Source organism: Sphaeramia orbicularis, chromosome 3, assembly GCF_902148855.1.
Source record: "Sphaeramia orbicularis chromosome 3, fSphaOr1.1, whole genome shotgun sequence".
In the NCBI taxonomy this organism is placed as follows: Eukaryota; Metazoa; Chordata; class Actinopteri; order Kurtiformes; family Apogonidae; genus Sphaeramia; species Sphaeramia orbicularis.
In genome coordinates this window covers 6,672,447-6,694,746 of record NC_043959.1, presented here as the reverse complement: position 1 = coordinate 6,694,746, position 22,300 = coordinate 6,672,447, and the positions used below count along the sequence as shown (strand labels likewise).

At 36.6% G+C, this 22,300-nt stretch overlaps 1 protein-coding gene across 1 annotated transcript in view; it reads right to left on the bottom strand.

The window, feature by feature from the left end:
- LOC115439140 (SH3 and multiple ankyrin repeat domains protein 2-like) overlaps window positions 1-22,300 on the bottom strand; it is a 515,551-nt gene that overhangs the window by 335,075 nt on the left and 158,176 nt on the right. Inside the window, exons 5-6 of the mRNA XM_030162991.1 lie at window positions 12,421-12,624; window positions 6,937-7,008 (exon numbers count right to left, since the gene is read on the bottom strand). Of these exons, the coding sequence (XP_030018851.1) occupies window positions 6,937-7,008; window positions 12,421-12,624 (276 nt within the window). The remainder of the gene's footprint in view (window positions 1-6,936; window positions 7,009-12,420; window positions 12,625-22,300) is intronic.

Here is a 22,300-nt window from a genome sequence, read left to right as displayed (position 1 = left end):
CTCTGTAGTTACTGTGGAAACACCGTCATCTTCTACAACATTGATTCACCAGTAAAACCCATGAAGTTTGAACACTGACAGTGGATGGAAACACTGGGTTTATGATCAGTTAATGATAGATTTTACTGAAAAAGTCACTATTTCTACAGTTTTTTTTTTCTATTTTTGATAAAAATAACCTTTTTATTTACTCTGAGCTTTAATTAACATCTACATGATCAATGAATTAAATATAGGAAAATACATAATTTACACTGAGAAAACTCAAAGAGGATCATATTACAATAAATGGTGATAAATCACTTTACAAATAAGTGAAATAAGTGAAGTGATTGAATATAAAGAAAAAATTATTTATTTGGGAACTGACACAAAAGTCACACTGGGTCTTTGTGGGTTAATCATAAACAAAAATGACCAGCAAGTGGTGATGCTAAATATGGAAATATTCTCTTTATCAGTAAATTAGGTACATTTTAACCAAAACTAAAAAGTGCACTCAGTTAAAAATTCAAAACACTTTTTGTAACTTACTGAAGCATTAAACACACTGAGGTTTTTGTCCTCAACATAGGTAAAACCATATCTGAGTTTTGCCATGATATGAATAGAAACATATGGGTTTCCTTTTATGCTGTGAAATGTATGGTGATAATAGAGCGTATGCACGTGATGTCAGCACTAGCGGAAGTCACTGGGGTTCCGCCCACTGAGTGGCAGAAAGAGGGAGATGAGTAGCAGTGTTGGCTTCAATACTGACTAAACTTAAGAACAATATTCAATAAAAAATGGGGACGAGCTGTTGTGTGATTGATTGTATGAACAGGTATGAAAAGCAGTTGGAGCAATCGTTTTACAGACACCGAAAGAAAAGAGAAGTAGATGGATCCACAAATCCAGGAAACCAAACCTAGATTTGTGGAACCCGTTTCGTGTCAGGTAACATTAATTTATGCTGTGTTTTTGGGTAAAATCTTACCTGAAATTACGTATTGTTTTGGCTAACGTTACTTCTTAGTAAAGCTCTTGGTTTCATGATCAGATCTTTCATGGTTTTTGTCTTCATTTTGTGATAATGAACCTTGTGCTCCTACATGATTAGTAAACTAACTTACACTGAGGCTAACCCAGTTTTTCAAATAAGGGGGTACTGGAGAACAAAGCGTATTAGGGCCAAATAAGAAAATAAAAACACTTGTCACCACGAGTCATAAAATATCGGTATAAAACCCGTAATAAAGTTGAATACAAAAAGAATCACAACATTATGAGAATAAAGTTGTAGTTATAAAAAAAATCATAATTTAGCAAAAATTTCCTTCGTTTATAAGATTAAAGTTGTCATATTCCGACAATAAAGCCATAATATTACGAGAATAATGTCGTAATTTAAAAACAGGTGGGACAAATATCATAATTTCCCAGAATAAAGTTGTACCCTGCTGGTCCACAGCAGTAGTATCTATGTTGTATAAAGTACTTGATATGAACTAAACATAAATATCCTCAGTACCAGTAGATCATGCATATATTCACTGGGGTCAGTACATGGTCTATTGTAAATGCACTTTTGGATCAGTTGGTTCTCTGCCTAGTTTTGGACCCTGGTTGCTAGTAATGATGAAACCATGTATATTTGTTTCAGGTGAAAATAGCGATGATACACCGTGGATGTCCGGATACACGATTTCTGTCCACATGTTAATGTTCATGGACCACTTGTTCTTTGGTAGCTTGTATGGATCCATGTTGAGTCCAGTTGTCCTTAATTTAATTTCGTATTTTCCTGGTCAGGCTGTGTTTACTGCTATACTCCCTCATGTTGAGCAGGTTGGTTTTTGCCACTCAGTCTGACTTAGAGGGGCGTGGCCCGGGGGGGAGAAGTGACGTATGTGAATATCCTCTATTAGCATTACAGCCACTATTGGGGCCATTATTGGGCCATTATTGGGGAGTGAGAATGGCTGGTGCTCCGCTCCATTAAAAATGAAGCACAGGATTTGTTTCTTAACATTATTTTTTGCTCAGGTAAAGCCTCATGACCCACGGAAAGCAGGTTTGTGATCCACTTTTGATCAGGACCCACCTGCTGAGAATCACTGGTTTAAACAGTATTTCTCTAAACCATTTCTGTTCTGACATAGAAATCCACCTGTATTCCTTTCCTTTATGCCGTGGTACCAGGCAGGGCTGTCCCCTGTCCCCTTTGTTGTTTGTCTTGGCTATTGAGCCCTTGGCCATTTGGTTACGTTCAGAGGCCTCCTTTGAAGGTATAACGAGACACAACACAATTCACAAGGTCTCGTTATACGCTGATGACCTTCTTCTTTATGTCTCAGACCCCATTTCCTCTTTTCCTACGATTTTAAATGTTCTAAACGACTATGGCAGCATATCGGGCTATAAACTCAATTACCAGAAAAGCGAACTCATGCCTGCACTTGCTAAATCGCTTTCTACCACAATAGTTCCATTTCGATGGTCAAGTAATGGTTTTCGTTATTTAGGTATCCAAATTACACCTTCTCTTTCAGACCTGTACCGTGTGAATCTAACTCCTCTGATAGAGAAGACAGAGAGCTGACTTTGCTCGCTGGTCAACTCTGCCTATTTCGCTTGCAGGGCGAATTAGCTTGGTGAAGATGGTGGTTCTCCCCAGGTTTCTTTATATGTTTCAACACCTCCCAATATTTCTTAGTAAATCCTTCTTTGTCATATTAGATAAGATTGTTTCAACCTTTCTATGGGCTGGTAAACCAGCAAGAATTCGCAGATCGGTTTTACAGTCCCCTAAGGAGAGAGGAGGGTTTGCCCTTCCGATCTTCAGACATTACTATTGTGCTGCGAATGTACAGAAAATGACAGTCAGATATGTCATTCTTGATTGCGCATTGACTGTTATGAATTGATATAATGTCTGTTGTGTTCATTGAAAATGTTCAATAAATATAGTTGGAAAAAAAAAAGAAATCCACCTGTATGCTGATGATGTAATTTTTTATACACATGGTTCCACAAAACAGCAGGTTGCCAGCTACGTTCAGACAACAGGTCTGAATGCACAATTCAGATTTTTTGGTGACATCTGATTTTTTGTGTGTGCTCATTCATATTACACATTAAATGTGACTTTTATCAAATTTTTTTATGAACTGAATGCGACCCTGGAGTGACCCGCATACGCAAAAGAGGTTCTGATGTAATACGAAACCACACAGGCATGCACTGTGTTTATAAAAGTAACACTCCTGGGATGCAGTATTGTGATGTTTGTCCCATTTCAATGATATAAAGGTTGAATAAATGCGACCTAGCTGTTCAGACTGAAGTCGCATTGCAAAATATCAGATACCTATCAGATTTAGGACCACATATGAAAGTGGCCTGGTCAGATTTGAAAAAATCAGATTTGTGCTGTTCAAACTGTCTTCAACAGATTGGATACAGGTCACATATGGGCAAAAAAAATTGGATTTGAGCCACATTTGCCTCCAGTCTAAACCTAGCCTTAGTTATCGACATTCAAATTTTAACAGAACTGATTTAGCTATTCAGTTATGATTCACTGCTTTACTGTATGTAAAAATCTTGTTTGTGTATATTTCATGATCATGATGTCATTGTGTCAGGGGATTATATTACTATTATCACAAGTATTATACATACATGTTTGCATTGATTTCAATCTGTCCTTTAGATTAGAATTCAAAGGGCACCAACACATCTTAATTACAGTATATGCAAATGTGATAATCATGTCCCACTTTACAAACTGTCTGATGAGCTGGGCACAGGCTAATGAGACGCTTTGGATGCTACTTGAATCTTTGCATTATTATTATTATTATTTTAAGGCATTTATCATCATTCCATATCTGAGAAATAAATTATCTTTACTTCAGCTGAAGCTTTGGCTTATAAACAAACTGAAAACTGAACATAGCTGTACCTAAGTATTACACACAAACAATATTACATTTAGCATGGATGGGTGCGTTACACTGTACATTTTATGTATTTTCCCAATGGATTATGGATTTTTAGTACTTGTGATGTTATTTTTTTCCCAGACTGTTTCTATGTTAAAGCTGCCATTCAACATCAGACCAAGGACAAGGGAAAAATGAAATTAGCACTTGTTGGCTAACTTCAGATCATTTACAGTTTTTCTGACTGTTTTTAGTAATAAGTACTATCTCTGTCAAATAAAGTGGTGGCTCAATGTTTCATTCTAGAATCGACTGACTGGACAAATGGTCTGCTGTCATTGGTATGATCCTTGATGCTATGGCTAATAATAATGTCTAACAATGGGCTGTGGTTAGGTGTTGACTTATTCTGTTGCTCTGGCCATAACTGACTAAACACTAGATAATAGCAAACATGTGAATTTCTGACTCTAGTATTTCTGGCTCTAGTAGAGCAGAGTATTTTTGTATTTAATAAATTAACGATTTCATAGTGATGAGATTTATCATTTTTCTTTTAGGTGGATTCAGAGAAACTGACTGAACTATTGAAATTGCTGAATCACTTGTGTGTTTAACATGTAAGTACTACATAGTATGGACACTAAGGCCAATATCAGTTTTACCAAATGGTGATGGACAAATTATACAGAACATTTACATTGAAGTGGATGTGTGTAAAAATCATTTTAAGATAACTCAGCCTTTTCTGACAGCTATTGAAAGCCATAATCCCTTTATGGTTTTTCAAAGTCAGACTCTCTTTACTTCACAGAAAAGAGGTCACTGAGTATGGATTCAAACTAAGTGGTTACTGTGCAATTATAGATTTTTACTATTTTTAAACAAAGGAGTCTGATGCTTTCAACAAGTGATGTAATGACTTGAGAAAAGGCCAGCTGACAGGAAAGAATAGCAGTATAGCATTCATGTATGTAGTTTGATTTTTTTTTTTTTTGTCCTTAGGTGGCTAAATTGTGTTTTTCTGGTGCCTCTGTCCACAGCATAAGACCACAGTATTTTAATGTCATTTTATTTATCCAGGAATTGAGATACAAGGTGTCATCTTTCAAAAAGCCCTGATCAATGGCAGTAGTAGTATTTTCACACAGAAAAGGTCAGGTATAGAACAATAGTACACATCTCAGGTGCAGATGATGCTGTCTGGTTTGCGTTTCAGACTACTGAGTAATTTTTGCGATTTTGAAAGTCTATCTATCTATCTATCTATCTATCTATCTATCTATCTATCTATCTATCTATCTATCTATCTATCTATCTATCTATCTATCTATCTATCTATCTATCTATCTATCTATCTATCTATCTATCTATCTATCTATCTATCTATCTATCTATCCAAATAGATAGATAGATAGATAGATAGATAGATAGATAGATAGATAGATAGATAGATAGATAGATAGATAGATAGATAGATAGATAGATAGATAGATAGATAGATAGATAGATCACCATATATTTTTTATTACTAAGTTTTTTTTGTTTGTTTGTTTTTTTATCAATTACTAGAAATTTGAGGAGACCCCATGTGGGGTCGTGACCCCAAGGTTGAAAAACACTGCTTTACAGCATTATCAATGTAACATATTACAATTACACTTACGCTGTCATGGAAAAAAAAAATTAGTAAATTAACTGAGGCTTCAAAACTTTGACTCAGGAGGGGCTCATTTCCGGCTGATGCTCAATGAATGCAAAATCCATTTCTGGGCTGTTTGCATTCATCAGTGTTACCTCAACTATTTTGTTGAGGAATTAACAATTGAGCCCAGATATAGGATAACGCATAATGCGTTACATGGACACATTTTGCGTTGCGTTGGGGTTAACGAATTAACAGACAAGAAATTAGCTTTTATGTTTTATTGTTTTATTGTGATCGATTTTATATCTGTACAGCACTTTGTTTGAAAGCGCTTTACAAATAAATTATTATTATCTCCGCCAAGGAGGTTATGTTTTTGCCAGGGTTTGTTTGTTTGTTTGTCTGTCCGTTAGTGTGCAACATAACTCAAAAAGTTATGGACAGATTTTGATTAAATTTTCAGGGTTTGTTGGAAATGGGATAAGGAAGAAATGATTAAATTTTGGTGGTGATCGGGGGTGGGGGAGCCCACGGGGGGGGGCCACTGATCAGCCTTGGTGGAGGTCTGCGCTCTCCGAGTGCTTCTAGTTATTATTATTATAAAATTAGCCCAAGGCCAGCAAGTCATCCTTTAGACCTGTCTATCAAAACTTGACATGGCATACATTGAAGTTTTGTATTTGACTTGAGAAAAAAAATGGACCACTAGTTCAGTTATTTAAGTCTTGGGGAAAAAAATGACTTACTCTGTTGAAGTTCCCATAATCTTTATTTTATTTTGGCAGCCACTTTTCTGTTAAAAAGTTACTGAGGTGTTTCTTATGTTGTACTTCTTACTACAGGCCAGTCGGTGTCCAGACAGAGGTGGGCAGTAATGTAATAGAACAACTTTGTCTTCTATATTTGTTTTGTCTCTTTAGCTGCTTAGGGTTGCATCTCCAGTAGACTTCCCAGAAGGCCAGAGTCTATATCTAACCAATAACAAAACAGTGATTCAGTGGCCCTTATCCACTCTGAGTGCCTCTGTGAGTGAGTTTCAGGAAATGCAGAAAATCCACAGTCACTCAGTAATTTTTTTTTTTTTTTTTTCAGTTTACACATTTTCTGCAGTTGTTTTTTTCTTGTATTTATATTCATTCGACAAACATGTATTGTGTAAATGCTACTCCTTATGGTAGATCACTTTAATGTAGGTGTATTTCAATCATAAAATAATGCCTGTGTTGTTTTGTTTGGAAGGTGAAGGGATATTGATTTACATAACTTCTTTTTTGTACAGTCAAACTAATACATGCAGTACTATGAGATTTTACACTGTGGGATTTAGGTTTTGTTTTACTAGATAAAAACAAAACATACCTTTGTATGAAGTTTGGCAATCTGTTTCTCATCCACATTGGGTTGTCTGTAGACTCTGCTCTTGTAGCGGAACTGGAGAGGGAAAAACAAACAAGTTACTGAAAAAAGGAAAATTTTCAACAAGCAAGACTTTTATTTCACTCCAATTCTGACAGCAGCCTGCAACCTGGTCCTGTTCTGAGTGGTGCACACGATCTGTATCTGTGTTTACATTTTCTACATATTTATTTGCCCATGTTCTTTACTGGCAGCCTGTGAATTACATCATGTCTCCTCACTGAGGACTGTAGTGTAGCAAGGAAATGTGCAACAGATAATTAACCCTTTAAACCCTGAGTCTACAATGGTCTGTTTGGACTTTTTTTTTTTTTCTTATTTTGACTATAAAAACATTAGAAAATATGTTGTGAGTCCTTTTGCCCATTTTTCTAGAGCACGTAGAACTTTCAAAATTTATTAGTCATTTACAATTTACTGTGTTATAATACTGTTAAAACGGCTTATTTTCCAGCTTCTAGTACAGGTGTGAGTGAAATTACCATAATGAGCCAATAAAGCCTATAAAGTGCAACATCTCAGGTTCCACACTGCAAAAATGAAAAGCTTACCAAGTGTATTTTTCTCATTTCTAGTCAAAAAATCTCATCACACTTAAAATAAGACATAATCACCTACAGAGTAACTTTTCAGTGAGATTTAGGAACTTATTTTTAGACAATAGATCTTGAAAATCTTATTTACATGGAAATTAGCACTGCTGCTACAATCTGGCATATTTTCAGCTGCAATTGTTGTAGATGTTCATTAATATGTACTGTCCCTATTAAATAAATAAATAAATAAATAAATTTTTCAACCAATCTTGCCAAGATAATTTTCACATGTTCCACTGGCAGATTTTTATTTTTTATTTTTTTCTTAATTCAAGATTTTTTATTTATTTATTTATTTTTTGCTTAATTCAAGTACAAAAAATCTGCCAATAAAACAAGTGAAAATTATCGTGGTATGATTTCTTGAAATAAGATTTTCAAGATCTATTGTCTAAAAATAAGTTCTTATATCTCCTTGAAAAGTTACTCTTTAAGTGATTATGTCTTATTTTAAGTGTGATGACATACAGTACAGGCCAAAAGTTTGGACACACCTTCTCATTCTTTGCATTTTCTTTATTTTCATGACTATTTACATTGTAGATTCTCACTGAAGGCATCAAAACTATGAATGAACACGTGGAATTATGTACTTAACAAAAAAGTGTGAAATAACTGAAAACATCTCTTATATTCTAGTTTCTTCAAAGTAGCCACCCTTAGCTCTGATGACTGTTTTGCACACTCTTGGCATTCTCTTGATGAGCTTCAAGAGGTAGTCACCTGAAATGGTTTCCTAACAGTCTTGAAGAAGTTCCCAGAGATGCTTAGCACTTGTTGGCCCTTTTGCCTTCACTCTGCGGTCCAGCTCACCCCAAACCATCTCGATTGGGTTCAGGTCCGGTGACTGTGGAGGCCAGGTCATCTGGCGCAGCACTCCATCACTCTCCTTCTTGGTCAAATATCCCTCACACAGCCTGGAGGTGTGTTTGGGGTCATTGTCCTGTTGAAACATAAATGATGGTCCAACTAAACGCAAACCGGATGGAATGGCATGTCACTTCAGGATGCTGTGGTAGCCATGCTGCTTCAGGTTGCCTTCAATCTTGAATAAATCCCCAACAGCGTCACCAGCAAAGCACCCCCACACCATCACACCTCCCCCTCCATGCTTCATGGTGGGAACCAGGCATGTAGCATTAATCCATTCACCTTTTCTGCGTCGCACAAAGACAAGGCGGTTGGATCCAAAAATCTCAAATTTGGACTCATCAGACCAAAGCACAGATTTCCACTGGTCTAATGTCCATTCCTTGGGTTTCTTGGCCCAAATAAATCTCTTCTGTTTGTTGCCTCTCCTGAGCAGTGGTTTCCTAGCAGCTATTTGACCATGAAGGCCTGATTCACGCAGTCTCCTCTTAACAGTTGTTGTAGAGATGTGTCTGCTGCTAGAGCTCTGTGTGGTATTCATCTGGTCTCTAATCTGAGCTGCTGTTAATTTGCGATTTCTGAGGCTGGTGACTCAGATGAACTTATCTTCAGCATCAGAGGTGACTCTTGGTCTTCCTTTCCTGGGGCGGTCCTCATGTGAGCCAGTTTTGTTGGAGTGCTTGATGGTTTTTGCGACTGCACTTGGGGACACATTCAAAGTTTTTGAAATTTTCTAGACTGACTGACCTTCATTTCTTAAAGTAATGATGGCCACTCGTTTGTCTTTACTTAGCTGATTGGTTCTCGCCATAATATGCATTCTAACAGTTGTCCAATAGGGCTGTCAGCTGTGCATCAACCTGACTTCAGCACAACACAACTGATGGTCCCAACCCCATCAATAAGGCAAGAAATTCCACTAAGTAACCCTGACAAGGCACAGCTATGAAGTGAAAACCATTTCAGGTGACTACCTCTTGATGCTCATCAAGAGAATGCCAAGGGTGTGCAAGGCAGTCATCAGAGCAAAGGGTGGCTACTTTGAAAAAACTAGAATATAAGAGATGTTTTCAGTTATTTCACACTTTTTTGTTAAGTACATAATTCCACATGTGTTCATTTATAGTTTTGATGCCTTCAGTGAGAACCTACAATGTAAATAGTCATGAAAATAAAGAAAATGCGAAGAATGAGAAGGTGTGTCCAAACTTTTGGCCTGTACTGTATTTTGACAAGAAATGAGAAAAATACACTTGGTAAGATTTAGATTTTTGCAGTACAGAAACTGTTGGGATTTTTCCAATTTCACAAACAGTGAAAGAGTTACAGCCATCTAAATTGCATATGTGTAGGGTGTGTCAGTGATGACACGTCAGGTTTTAAAGAGTTAAAAGTGTTCTGATTTTGTCAATTTTTTTTTTTGGTTAACATACATAAGTTGGTTGTTATTTCAGTATATTGCATATAAAGTAAAGTAAAGTAAAATAAACTTTATTGTCCCCTGGGGACAATAAAGTTCTTGGGCACAGTGTTACATATCATTGCTTCACAAACAAGATAAAAAAAAAACATCATCACATGGACACATTATAACAAAGACAGTTAGTCTGCCATATAAAACAGACATGGACTACACTTGACAGTCACAACACAGAACATATAAAGATGTCTAAAGTGCAGGGAGAAAAAAAAGTACTAAGTGCTAAAATGCGGTGTGTTTGTTGCACGTTGCTCTATTACACTAGTTCTTAACATTGCTCAGCAGCTTAATGGACACTTGGACAAATGATAATTTGAGGCAGTTGGTTTTGCACTTTGGCGTATGAAATCTTCCTCCTGATGGAAGAAGTTCATATTCAGAGGACAATGGATGAGTCGGGTCTGAAGAGATTTTTGTTGCTTGTTTCATTTATTTATGGACTGATATTCTCTCATACCTATAATCTTCATTTCTGTTTTCTGCATACTGGCCTGCCTGTTCTTCAGCATGAGTATAAGTTAAAGCTACAGTGCTTGACAGTATTTTGGCACACATTCCATAATTACTTTTCAGCTTGTTGTAATTCAAGTGGTCTGATGAGCCTGTTTTGAGGTGGTACAACATCAACAATACTTAGTCTGATTGCAGGTGCATCCAGAAAGGCAGAGGGTTAAATGTGTCATTATTAACAGATGTAATTGCTGATTGCTACTGCACAATAAACATGAACACTGGGAAAAGTGGCTGCATTTTTCTACAGCGATGTGACACAGCATCAGGTCACCTATATTTATATTTAGTTTTTTGAGGCTAAACATAAAGGAATGTGAGTATTTTAGAAATTACACATCTAAGCTTTCTATGAAGTGACTGAGTACAGCCTCACTGATTAGTTTATAATTTATTTTTTTTTAATTTAAAGGTACACTGCAAAGATTAGTGCAAACAATTGAAAATGTTAATATTTATTAAAAAAAATGTTCATTTGACCTTTCACAAAACGTTTAAGAACCTTTACATTTTTTTTAAGAATGAAAAAGTTTGTGTCCTAATATTAAGGATATTGCTCTGAGTGAGTCATTACAGCATTCAGATTAGAATAGTGAAAGAATTATTTTAGTGATTAATTCCTTTGTAATTACTAAATGTGCCCTTGCAAAGTCAGAGTAATTACCGTGTTTAAGCAGCATGTATTGAAAAGATATTTCCATTATATACATATATATATATATATATATATATATATATATATATATATATATATATATATATATATATATATATATACATATATATATATATATATATATATATATATATATATATATATATATATATATATATATATATATGTATATGTACATATATCCCTACATGAGACTGTAAGAGCCCTAGAAAGCACCATCAGTGACCGGCTTCTTCACCCACGCTGCACGAAGGAGAGATACCACAGGTCCTTCCTTCCCTCTGCTGTCAGACTTCACAACCAGTCCTGCTCCCATTAGATCAATGCACAATGTGTAATAACAACCCTCCCTCCACTCCACTTATGTTATTCAATCCGTATTTATATATTTATATATATATTTATATATATATATATATATTTTTTATATTTATAACCGTTTGCACTACATCATATCGAACAATATTTGCACTCTCCTTTTAAACACTTTTTTATTCAAATTTATATGACTGTTTTTATGTGTATGTGTATGTCTGTGTATGTTTTTTTTATGCTGCTAACAACACTGTGAATTTCCCCATTGTGGGATCAATAAAGGAATATCTTATCTTATCTTATCTTATATATATATATATATATATATATATATATATATATATATATATATATATATATATATATATATATATATATATGTGTGTGTGTGTGTGTGTGTGTGTGTGTGTGTGTGTGTGTGTATAATACATGTCAATTAATTAGCATGAAATAATAATAACAATAATAATAATAATAATAATAATAATAATAATCATAATAATCATAATAATCACAATAATCATAATAATAAGAGTAATTTACAACAATTCATTTACAATATGGGAGATATATAGGCAGATGTGATAACTCAGGGACATTAATATACATTCCCTCATGTTTGACAAATTTTCAACATGACTTTACTATAAAATAAGTTGATTAAATATAGTAAATATTAAATATATACTTTACATTTTCTGTAGCTTTTTTTTCTAAATGGAAAAGATTTCATTGAAAAACTTATCAATCACTAGATGAAGGCCGATATTCTGACTGATATTCATGTTTGTGCGATTGTTGCCGGAGATTCTACCTCTGATTATTTAAGATTTCTGGTTTGACCACAGCATGAACTTCAGCCACTAGAATTATTATTCGTAATTAGATGATCCATTTGGGTTTCTGACCTCTCCTTCACAAAGTTTTATCATTGACTGTAATGTAAGAATAAATAAAGTGAATCATTTAACTAGCCATACCTCCAAAGATGGGACCCCCTTGCTGATTGGCTGAGGGTACTCTCGGAGGATGCGTTCCTCATCCAGGAACTTGCCGTCCCTCCCGTTGCTAGCTGGCTGGAAAAGCCCATAATTGAGCACATCCTTCAGGCTCTGGTTGAGTGTACACAGGATCCGCTGCTTGGCAACCCAGACAGTTGCATCTGGGTTGAAGCGCATGCATTTCTGGAGAAGAGAACAGAGGTGCGTGAAAAGACACTGATTAGATCAATTAAAGTATTCAACAAATCAAGTAACCTCCAAAATGATGTAATATCAACTTTAGGCAGATGCAACTTTTGATGGATAGATTGGAATAAGCTGTAGCATAAAGAGAGATGAAATTGGAACAGAACTAAAATAATTGGGTCCAATCAAAATAGTGCAAACACAATGAAATTGGTGCTTTTATAGGAACTAAACCATGAAGCTGTGACAAGCATTTGTATTGTTTCATTGTTTGAAGTAATATTTTATGCAGAGCCACTTCTCTCCCTGAGAATGTAATTGACATGACCTTACAGCTCCCTGGTCTTTCCCCGATCCAGCTTCCCCCTGACGTGAATAAATACACAATGCAGGATTTCTGGCCTCGGCTGAATCAGAGAGGATTATGGGCACTGTGCCGTGGCATTCAGGAAGTGTCTGTGAGTGTTTACAGCTGGATGTGCTGCTCAGCCGGTGATAGCAGCCCCCTGCGTCTGTGATAAGGGCTGAGGGGATGAGTAGTCTGTGAACTCTGTCGAAGCGTAATCCTCACGCCTGGCACGGAACGCGCTCAGAAGAGAAGGCGAGTGGATGCAAAGATGAAGGGTTCAAGGTGTACAGAAACAGATGTCTGGCATCTGGCAGGCTAGCTTGGACTGATACAGACTTCTTTCCTTCTGCTGCTTTATTACAATGGCAAGTTTCCATCCACTCCTGTTTTACTGCTTTCTTATCCTGTCGCATGAGTAAAAAACATTTTCCTGGAAGCTTCATACACATTGTTTAAGTCACAAGTGGACACACAAATAACAGAAAATGTAAATATAGAACTCATGCTGACTCTTGGCAACACCCATATCTGTCCAGAATCCTATCATATATAGTTAAGACTTTGAAGAGATTGTAATGGAATTTTAACTTCTTTATCTGATTCCCTTCTTTGTTCCTGTATCCTTTCCTGAATATCCTTCCCCACTGCATGCTAACTTTCCCGAATATCCCCCACTACATGCTAATTTTCCCATATCCTTACCCAAATCCCCCTACTGTGTGTATACATTTTTTTGCAAGGCAACAAAAGGTGACTGATTGTTAAAACCTTGAGTTCATCATTCAGTCAAAAGGCCCTTTGAGGAAACTGGAGGTGTCACTTGCAAATGCGATTCACCCTATGAAAGGTGGATTTTGTGAGAAGCTCTTTGTCTTTTCTTCACAATCGCCACTCGTGTGCAGAACTGACCTTTCTTTGCAAAGAAATAAAATCTTGTCAGCCAGCAGAAGTCTCTATTTCATTATTCACCAGCAGCAGAGCAAAATCTTCATAATAGGATTTAATAAAAATGTATTAAGCGCATTTTTTTCTCACTATATTGACACATTTGCCAGTTGGAAACATCTTCAGTTGAGATCATTTTTACAGAGCAGAGGACTCAGACGGTTGTGTCACACAGTAAAAAAAAGTGTCAATTTAACTCATAGAGAAGTTCAAAATTCCTGTTGCTATCCTACTATATAGGAACATACAGCTTTCCAAGCTCCTGTTTGACTTCCTGATGAAGGCTTGAAGCCGAAACGCATAGAAGTGGTTTTTAGGTCTAGATATGACCATGCCATGTTAATAAAAGCATTTTAATGTTTAAAGAGAGTGCCTTGGATTTTCACTCCAGTTTGGTATTAACTCATAGAGAGTTGAATTGAACTCTGTTTCAGATAACATTTGGTCCCACTCAAAATTTGAGTAAAATTTACTCTATGGCCAGTGTTACATTTAAGTTAATTCTACTCAATTCAGTGTCAAAATTAACAATGAAATGCGTAAAAAAAAAAAAAAAAAAAAAGTTTAACACTGTTGTTTCACACTGTTAAGAGTAATATGATTACCCTTTATAGAGCTATTTTAACTCCAAATTTAGTTTAAAAATGACTATAATGTGTTGATATTTATTTCTCTGCAGTGTTATTTTCTTCATCAGTTTACACCCTACACTAATATTGAAATAATGTGGAATTGCAGGGGACCCCGAAATGGGGGTCATCAGATGATTTTCAGAAATTTCTTGAAGGAGCTCTTTGGGTTGTAATGATTGATAAACTGTATTATTGTTACACTAGCAATTTGAAAGGAGAATAATTACTCTATGGGTTTCAGTCACCCCAGGAGATGATTTAACACTGAAAGAGCACAGGCTTCCTCTCTTATGATATAACTGTAGCTTCACAGCAACAATCAGGTTGGGCATTGTTCTGCCTACAGGTTTGACTAATGGTGTCACCTTAATAAAAATAAACATAAAAAGGCCAATAAATGTTGTAAAACAGACACTTTAACCTAAACAAACATTAACATAAACCCCCCTTGAACCCCTGCACATAAAATAGAACACAATGAGCAAAATGTCCAGTACCCACAATGCAATGTGGCAGACTGGCACTAATCATCACTCTGAAGAGTTGAATTTTACACTGCATCTGTGCAGAACTTTACACTGACTTTCAACTCTACTATTAGAGCTGGTTTACTTTCCATAGAGCTATAAATACTCTGTCTAGATTAAAATAGCTTGACTCTGAAATATTGACACTGCATCTGACCAAAGACCAGACTGTCAATCAAGTGGCCACATACAGACACCTAGGGGTCCATATCGATAACCTTCTTTGCTGGAAGCCACACATAGACAACTTGTGCAATAAACTGCAGCAAAGACTGTGTTTTTTGAGATGACTTAGGCTGTATGGGGTCAGCAAGCAGATTCTGCTGATTTTTTTACAGAGCTATCCTAGAGAGCCTCATCAGATATGGCATCACAGCCTGGTACGGAAACTTATCAGTACAACTGAAGAACAGGCTGGCCAATATGCACAAAACAGCAATGAAGATTATAGGTATGAGAGAATATCAGTCCGAAGATAATCTGTATAATCAGTCGCTCATAAAACAAGCAACAAAAATCTGTTCAGACCTGACTCATCCATTGTCCTCCGAATATGAACTTCTTCCATCAGGAAGAAGCTTTCGTATGCCAAAGCGCAAAACTAACTGCCTCAAATTATCATTTGTCGCAATGTCCATTAAGCTGCTGAACAACGTCAAAAACTAATGTAACAGAGCAATGTGCAACAAACACACAGCATTTTAGCATTTAGCACTTTTTCTTTAGCACTTCAGGCATCTCTAAATGTTCTGTGTTGTGATTATCAAATGTAGTCCATGTCTGTTTTATATGACAGACTAACTATCATTGTTATAATGTGTCCATGTAATGATGTTTTTTATGTTTTTGATCTTGTCTAGTGAAGCAATGATATATAGCACTGTGCCCAAGATGAATCTCCCTCAGGGGACAATAAAGTTTATTTTACTTTACTTTTACTTTATCTTTTACTGTGCACATGGTGCAGGAACAACCATTTTAAGCTCAATATCATCATCAGACAGTGGATCTTAGACCAGGATCATCATCACATTGGACTGGACAAGACTGGCTTGTAAACACATGAAAGTAACTGGGAGTGTTGTGTTTTGTTGGATTAAAAGCACCAATTTCTTTGCATTTCCCAGACAATTTATAATTTTTCTAAAACTTTTCTCCTCCAAATAGATCATAAACCTAAATATAGGCTGAGAAATGTAAACTACAGTGTTTTTCATCCACAGCTTTTACATTTTCTAGATAAGAAGCTGGTTTTGAAGTAACGTGGTGGCCATGTTGATGTGATCCCAGGAACAGGCTGAATTGACCAGTGCACTGTTTATGTTTACACTGTGTCCCTGTGAGTAGAACCATGAAGTATGTAATAAGGAGCCAGAAGAAACAGGGGAGGACCCTCTGTCCTGGTGGGCTCATAAGACTTCAGACTTCAGACTTGCTTTGTTATCATTCAATAAATGCACCATCAGTTATTAAACAAAATGTCGGTGCTTGACTCACCACAGTGTCAGTTTATAAAAAATAAATAAAAACACACCTCGCGAAATATAAAAGTAGCCTAAAATACTGTAAACATTTTAAATATATATAAGATTAGTGTCATCACTGAAATGTGATCACAGTCTGCCCTTCTGTTCCTCAGATATGGTGTTGAATGAGGACAGAATAATCTTTTTGGAGATTTCTATGTTGTTGTGAAGATAACCTTTGACCTTTTCGATAAAAAACTGTTGTCACATAATGTCACCAGCCTTTTAGGTAAATTTATTTTATTGAAGTGGCTATTGCCACAGTATTGTGGGACTACTTTCTCATTTGTTTATTACCATGGAGCCAATCAGCACCCCCTTTATATCATGTGTAGACTGGTCACCTGCCACCCTGCTGCTACAGTACTGTGGTAATAAGTATCACACACGCCTTGTGCCTATCCAGTTACAGGATAACGCTACGGTACCAGTTACCGGAAGCTGGTTTGTGCATCTATTCACACTTTGAGTTTCAGCATTCAGGCAAACAACATGAAACGTGGCGACTGTTTTGCCACATATGAAGAATTTGCCCGGGTTTTTGATGAATATAAATCAGCCACTGGGAAAATGTTAAGAGTGCAGAATTCAGATCATTTGATTGGCTCTGTGGCAATAGACCAGTGTTAACCTTTCCTGCTTGGCTCGTACGACTGTAGTCAGCGAGCACAGGGGAGATTTCCTCCAGGGCCGATGTCGGGGTTAACTCCCTTACCAGTGGTGGAATACGGCAGACTCGGATCCTTGAATCAGACAGCAGCTTTTATTTTATACACTGAATATAGATGTTAGCTTACACTTTTCTTTTTCTCTGTCCCTCTTACACACGCATACTCAAACTGCCATTCCCTCATCTCACTTGACCACTCACACCATACGCTCACGCACACGCCACACCCCACTCTCGCACTTAAAGGAACACACACATACACCAATCTCATAACACCAGGGTTTTTCAACCTTGGGGTCAGGACCCCACATGGGGTCACCTGGAATTCAAATGGGGTCCCCTGAAATTTCTAGAAATTGATTTAAAAAAAAAAACAAAAAAAAAAAACTTGCAAATCAAAAATATATGGTGAGTTGAGAGAGACAATCCCAATACATAAAAGACAAACTCTGAGTCTGAAACTGAAGCACTGTGGTACTGTTTATCTTTCAAATGTTCATTGTGGTCGGTTTCAGATGCTGCAGCTCTTTCATAATTCATAGTTTGAGTTATTGTTTGTTCAGTATTAATTGTCAGCCTTGTAAATCCAAGCTGGACTGACTGTACATATCCTGACCAAGGAAAATAAAATTCTCACTTTGTGCAGTAATCTACACCTGGCTTTCCTGCCTCCGTCCATAATAATATGCATTATATAGACTAAATGTCATCTAAAATTAACATTTATTTGCAACATAGCAGAGCCAACTATTACATGATCAAAAAGAAATTACTTTTAGCAAAAAAAATGTCTCCATTTTGAATGTCTGGGGTCGCCAGAAATTTGTGATGTTGGAAACCACTGCAACAGACAAACCAATACTTCTTGCTGCAGTACTGTGGCAGTAGCCATTGCCTTATTTTATTTCATTTTTAATTAACATCTACAATATTAAATGTTGCCACTTAACCCTTTAAGCGCCAAAGTTGCAGTATTCTGACAATCAACATAACTGAATGAAACAGACAGCTTTTTGAAATCTTGATATCAACACTGATTATATATACATAAAAATTTAAAAAAAAAAAAACCTCTGGTACCTTAAGGGTTAATACAATATCAGATGTTGCCATTTAATATTGTAGATGCTAACTTCACATTTTAACATTGTGGAGTTCACACATTCACACATGCCTATATAACCTATGGACCTCCAATCACCATCACAACGCATGAATCAAACTCTGCTTTTTACTGACATTTACTGATATTATTCTGTGCTTCTGATGTCAAGTACAGGTTCACCACTTACAGATAAATGTTGAATGAAACAATAATATTCCTCTCCGTAGCTTTTAATCTTTTCAGGTGTCTCTCTCATCTGAAAGATTTAAGTTTGGTCTTTCAGTGACTATCCATAATATCATATGAGCCTCCTCAATTTCCACCCCAAACTGTTTTGTCATTTTTCATCACCAGTGCACCCTCCATCATCCTCACACAAGAAATGGGATGAATAAATGAAGAGGAAACAAAAAATGTTGCAAATTTCACCAAGACACAGAGATGTCAATTTGCACAGGACGCTTATTATCGCCAGACCTTTGTGTTTGCTGAAACAGAGTAGGTCATTTATTGCAGAATTTTGCCAATTTGCAGAAAGCCTCTGTGATTATTTGAAAATATCAGAGGTCCACAGGTAGTGCGGGTTATGTCCATCCCATGGAAGGTCACTATTAAAACGCCCACACATTGCCAGAACAGAATAAAGGAAACGAGACAAAGCATATAATACAAATTACAGAAAGGAAGAGATCATACCAGCACTAGGGGTATGTTTGACAAATGAAAAACCAGAGGATTTGAATTTTAAGATTAATATAATACAACATTAAATAGGACATATGAACTATGGAGTGGTTAACTTTCTGGACTCTTCAACTTTAATTTAAAGCTAATGCTAGATCTACACCTCTGTCTGTCATCTAGTGAGGTGACCCTTTTGTTATGGAATTCAGACAGTCCAAAAACAGCACAAAACAGAGTGAAATTAACTAAGTTACAGTTTATATAAAACTCAATCCTAAGTCATTACGGTGGCCCAGAGGTGCAACAGCCCAAAAAATTATCCAGTACAAGAAAAAACACCTGAAGGCCGTAACAATTTTCAGCCTATGCTTTTATTTTTAGCTTACCGGCCGACAGACCGTAAGCCATTGTCGTCATGTGGCGTCCAGCATCCGGCGGCGGCATCATCTGTCATCGTCTGTCGTCGTCTGTCGTCGTCTGTCGTCGTCTGTCGTCGTCTGTCGTCGTCTGTCGTCGTCTGTCGTCCATTACAAAAATTTCAATCGGCTACTTCTCCGAAACTACAATTCCGATTGATTTCAAACTTGGTATACAGCTTCTTTATGATGATGTCAACAGAAGTTAGTGAAATTATTTGGATCTGGATCTGATTCTGGATTTGATGCGACTTTGAAAAATTTCCCCATTATAAGAGATAGGAAGTGGATCGATGCAATAACTCAGTAAATATAAATGATATCAAGTTGAAATTTCTACAGTACAGCCCTGATGGGGAGATGACCAAAACATAATGGCCACATGCTGATCAGGATCTTCTTCTGGATCTGGGAACTTACAGAAAATTTAACATGGGCTCTTAAGGGGAAAACCTTTCAGTCGTCTTTTTCTCCCAAACTACACTTCTGATTGACTTCAAACTTGGTATACAGCTTTTTTATGATGATGTCAGCACAAGGTATTGCAATTCTTTCAATCCAGATCTGATTCTGGATTTGGTGCGACTTTGAAAAATTTTCCCATTATAACAGATAGGATGTGGATTGATCCAATAAATCATTAGGTTTCAATGATATCAAGTTGGAATTTGAATTTTTTACAGATCTGATTGGAATATGACCAAAACATAGGCTATTTCTGTAATATAACAAATACACATAACTGGGTGATAATAAATGGCATCTGGATACATTTCCCAAAGCTTTTAATTTGGCCGGTAAGCTACAGGGCCATTGGTCCTATTTTTTTTTCTTGTAGTGGATAATTTTTTGGGCTGTTGCACCTCTGGGCTACCACAAGTCATGATACTGAAACGGCTTTTCATCCAGATTTTTTTTCTATGTTACCGCAAGTGTCACATATCAAAGGAAATTCAATTGAAGATTTCCTACTGAAACCAGGAGTAGGAAAAAAAAATAAAGGCTCTACAGCCTCTTTTCACGTACAGCTAATTACAGTCTGTTCCAAAGTTCTGAAATCTAAAATCAAGCCAACCAGATATTCCACAAACTGAACTAGCTATTTGTGGAAGTGTTTTTGACGATAGTAGTCATGAAATCTAAAACAGGTGTAACATACATCTTGATGTTATAAAAACGGTGGTAGATGGATGTTTTCCTTGCTTGTAGGTTGAAGTAATTTAAAATAATCAAATACACATCAAAAATATTTCCTTCCCTACATCATCTACCGATGCATTGTGAATTGCATTAAAAGTTTAACACATGTTTATAATAAAACTTACCTGACAGGTCATAAAATATGCTGTCACTTTAACAAATTACCAGATAATGCAGCTGTCCCACATGTCATATGAAACCAACATTTATTTTGTCATTAATCATTAATCATTTTTGGGGACTCTCAACCTTTTTTGAACAAATGCCCCCTTACACCTTCTGGTCCCCCCCATATGAAGGTAATTTTGTGACTGGGGGTTGGGTGGGTGTTAAATTGCTCTGTAGGTAACGCGCCCCTCACCTCATTATTATCCTTTTTGTTGGGGGGTGGGGGGGCAGGAGACAATGTACATTCGCCTTTGAGATAACATATTGACTAACACCCCCCATTTGTGCCTCAGCGCCCCCCTCTCACCTTTCTCCTTCCAAACGCCCCCCAACACCCCCTGGGGGGCCTCCTTTGAGGAACACTGATTTAAAAGGACAGGTCAGAGGAAGGATTATTTCATTTTGTTACACATTATTTTGCCACAGCTCATCTTTTCTTGTATAATTCAATGTGCAAGACCAGAACATTTCATAATCACATTACTTTAATGATCCATGAGGGAAGTTGGGTTTATTACAGTTCCTCCAGTCAAGATCAGAAATATAAAATACCAGCAGAATTACAGTGAAGTAGAATCAAGGTTAAAATATGACTGCAATAAAAATATAAAAATAAACTAAATAGCAGTGCAAAGTAAAAATAATATAAACTAAACTACAGGGTGGGGAAGCAAAATTTACAATGAACATTTAGTTGTTTTTTCTCAGCAGGCACTACGTCAATTGTTTTGAAACCAAACATATATTGATGTCATAATCATACCTAACACTATTATCCATACCTTTTCAGAAGCTTTTGCCCATATGAGTAATCAGGAAAGCAAACGTCAAAGAGTGTGTGATTTGCTGAATGCACTCGTCACACCAAAGGAGATTTCAAAAATAGCTGGAGTGTCCATAAAGACTGTTTATAATGTAAAGAAGAGAATGACTACGAGCAAAACTATTACGAGAAAGTATGGAAGATACTATTAAAGAAGAATGGGAGAAGTTGTCACCCGAATATTTGAGGAACACTTGCGCAAGTTTCAGGAAGCGTGTGAAGGCAGTTATTGAGAAAGAAGGAGGACACATAGAATAAAAACATTTTCTATTATGTAAATTTTCTTGTGGCAAATAAATTCTCATGACTTTCAATAAACTAATTGGTCATACACTGTCTTTCAATCCCTGCCTCAAAATATTGTAAATTTTGCTTCCCCACCCTGTAGCGCGTTGACCCGTGGGGGACCATGGGTTCTAGATCCTGGACTTCATCATTAATAGCAGTAATGGATTAGATTTCTATAGTGTTTTTTTTGGACACTCAAAGTGCTTTACATTATTGACCCATTATTCATTCGCTTTCACATTCTCCCTCTGGTGGTGGTAAGCTGTGTATCTACAGCTGCTCTGGGGCAGACTGACAGAAGCGTGACTGCCAATCTGCGCCTACAGCCCCTCCGACCACC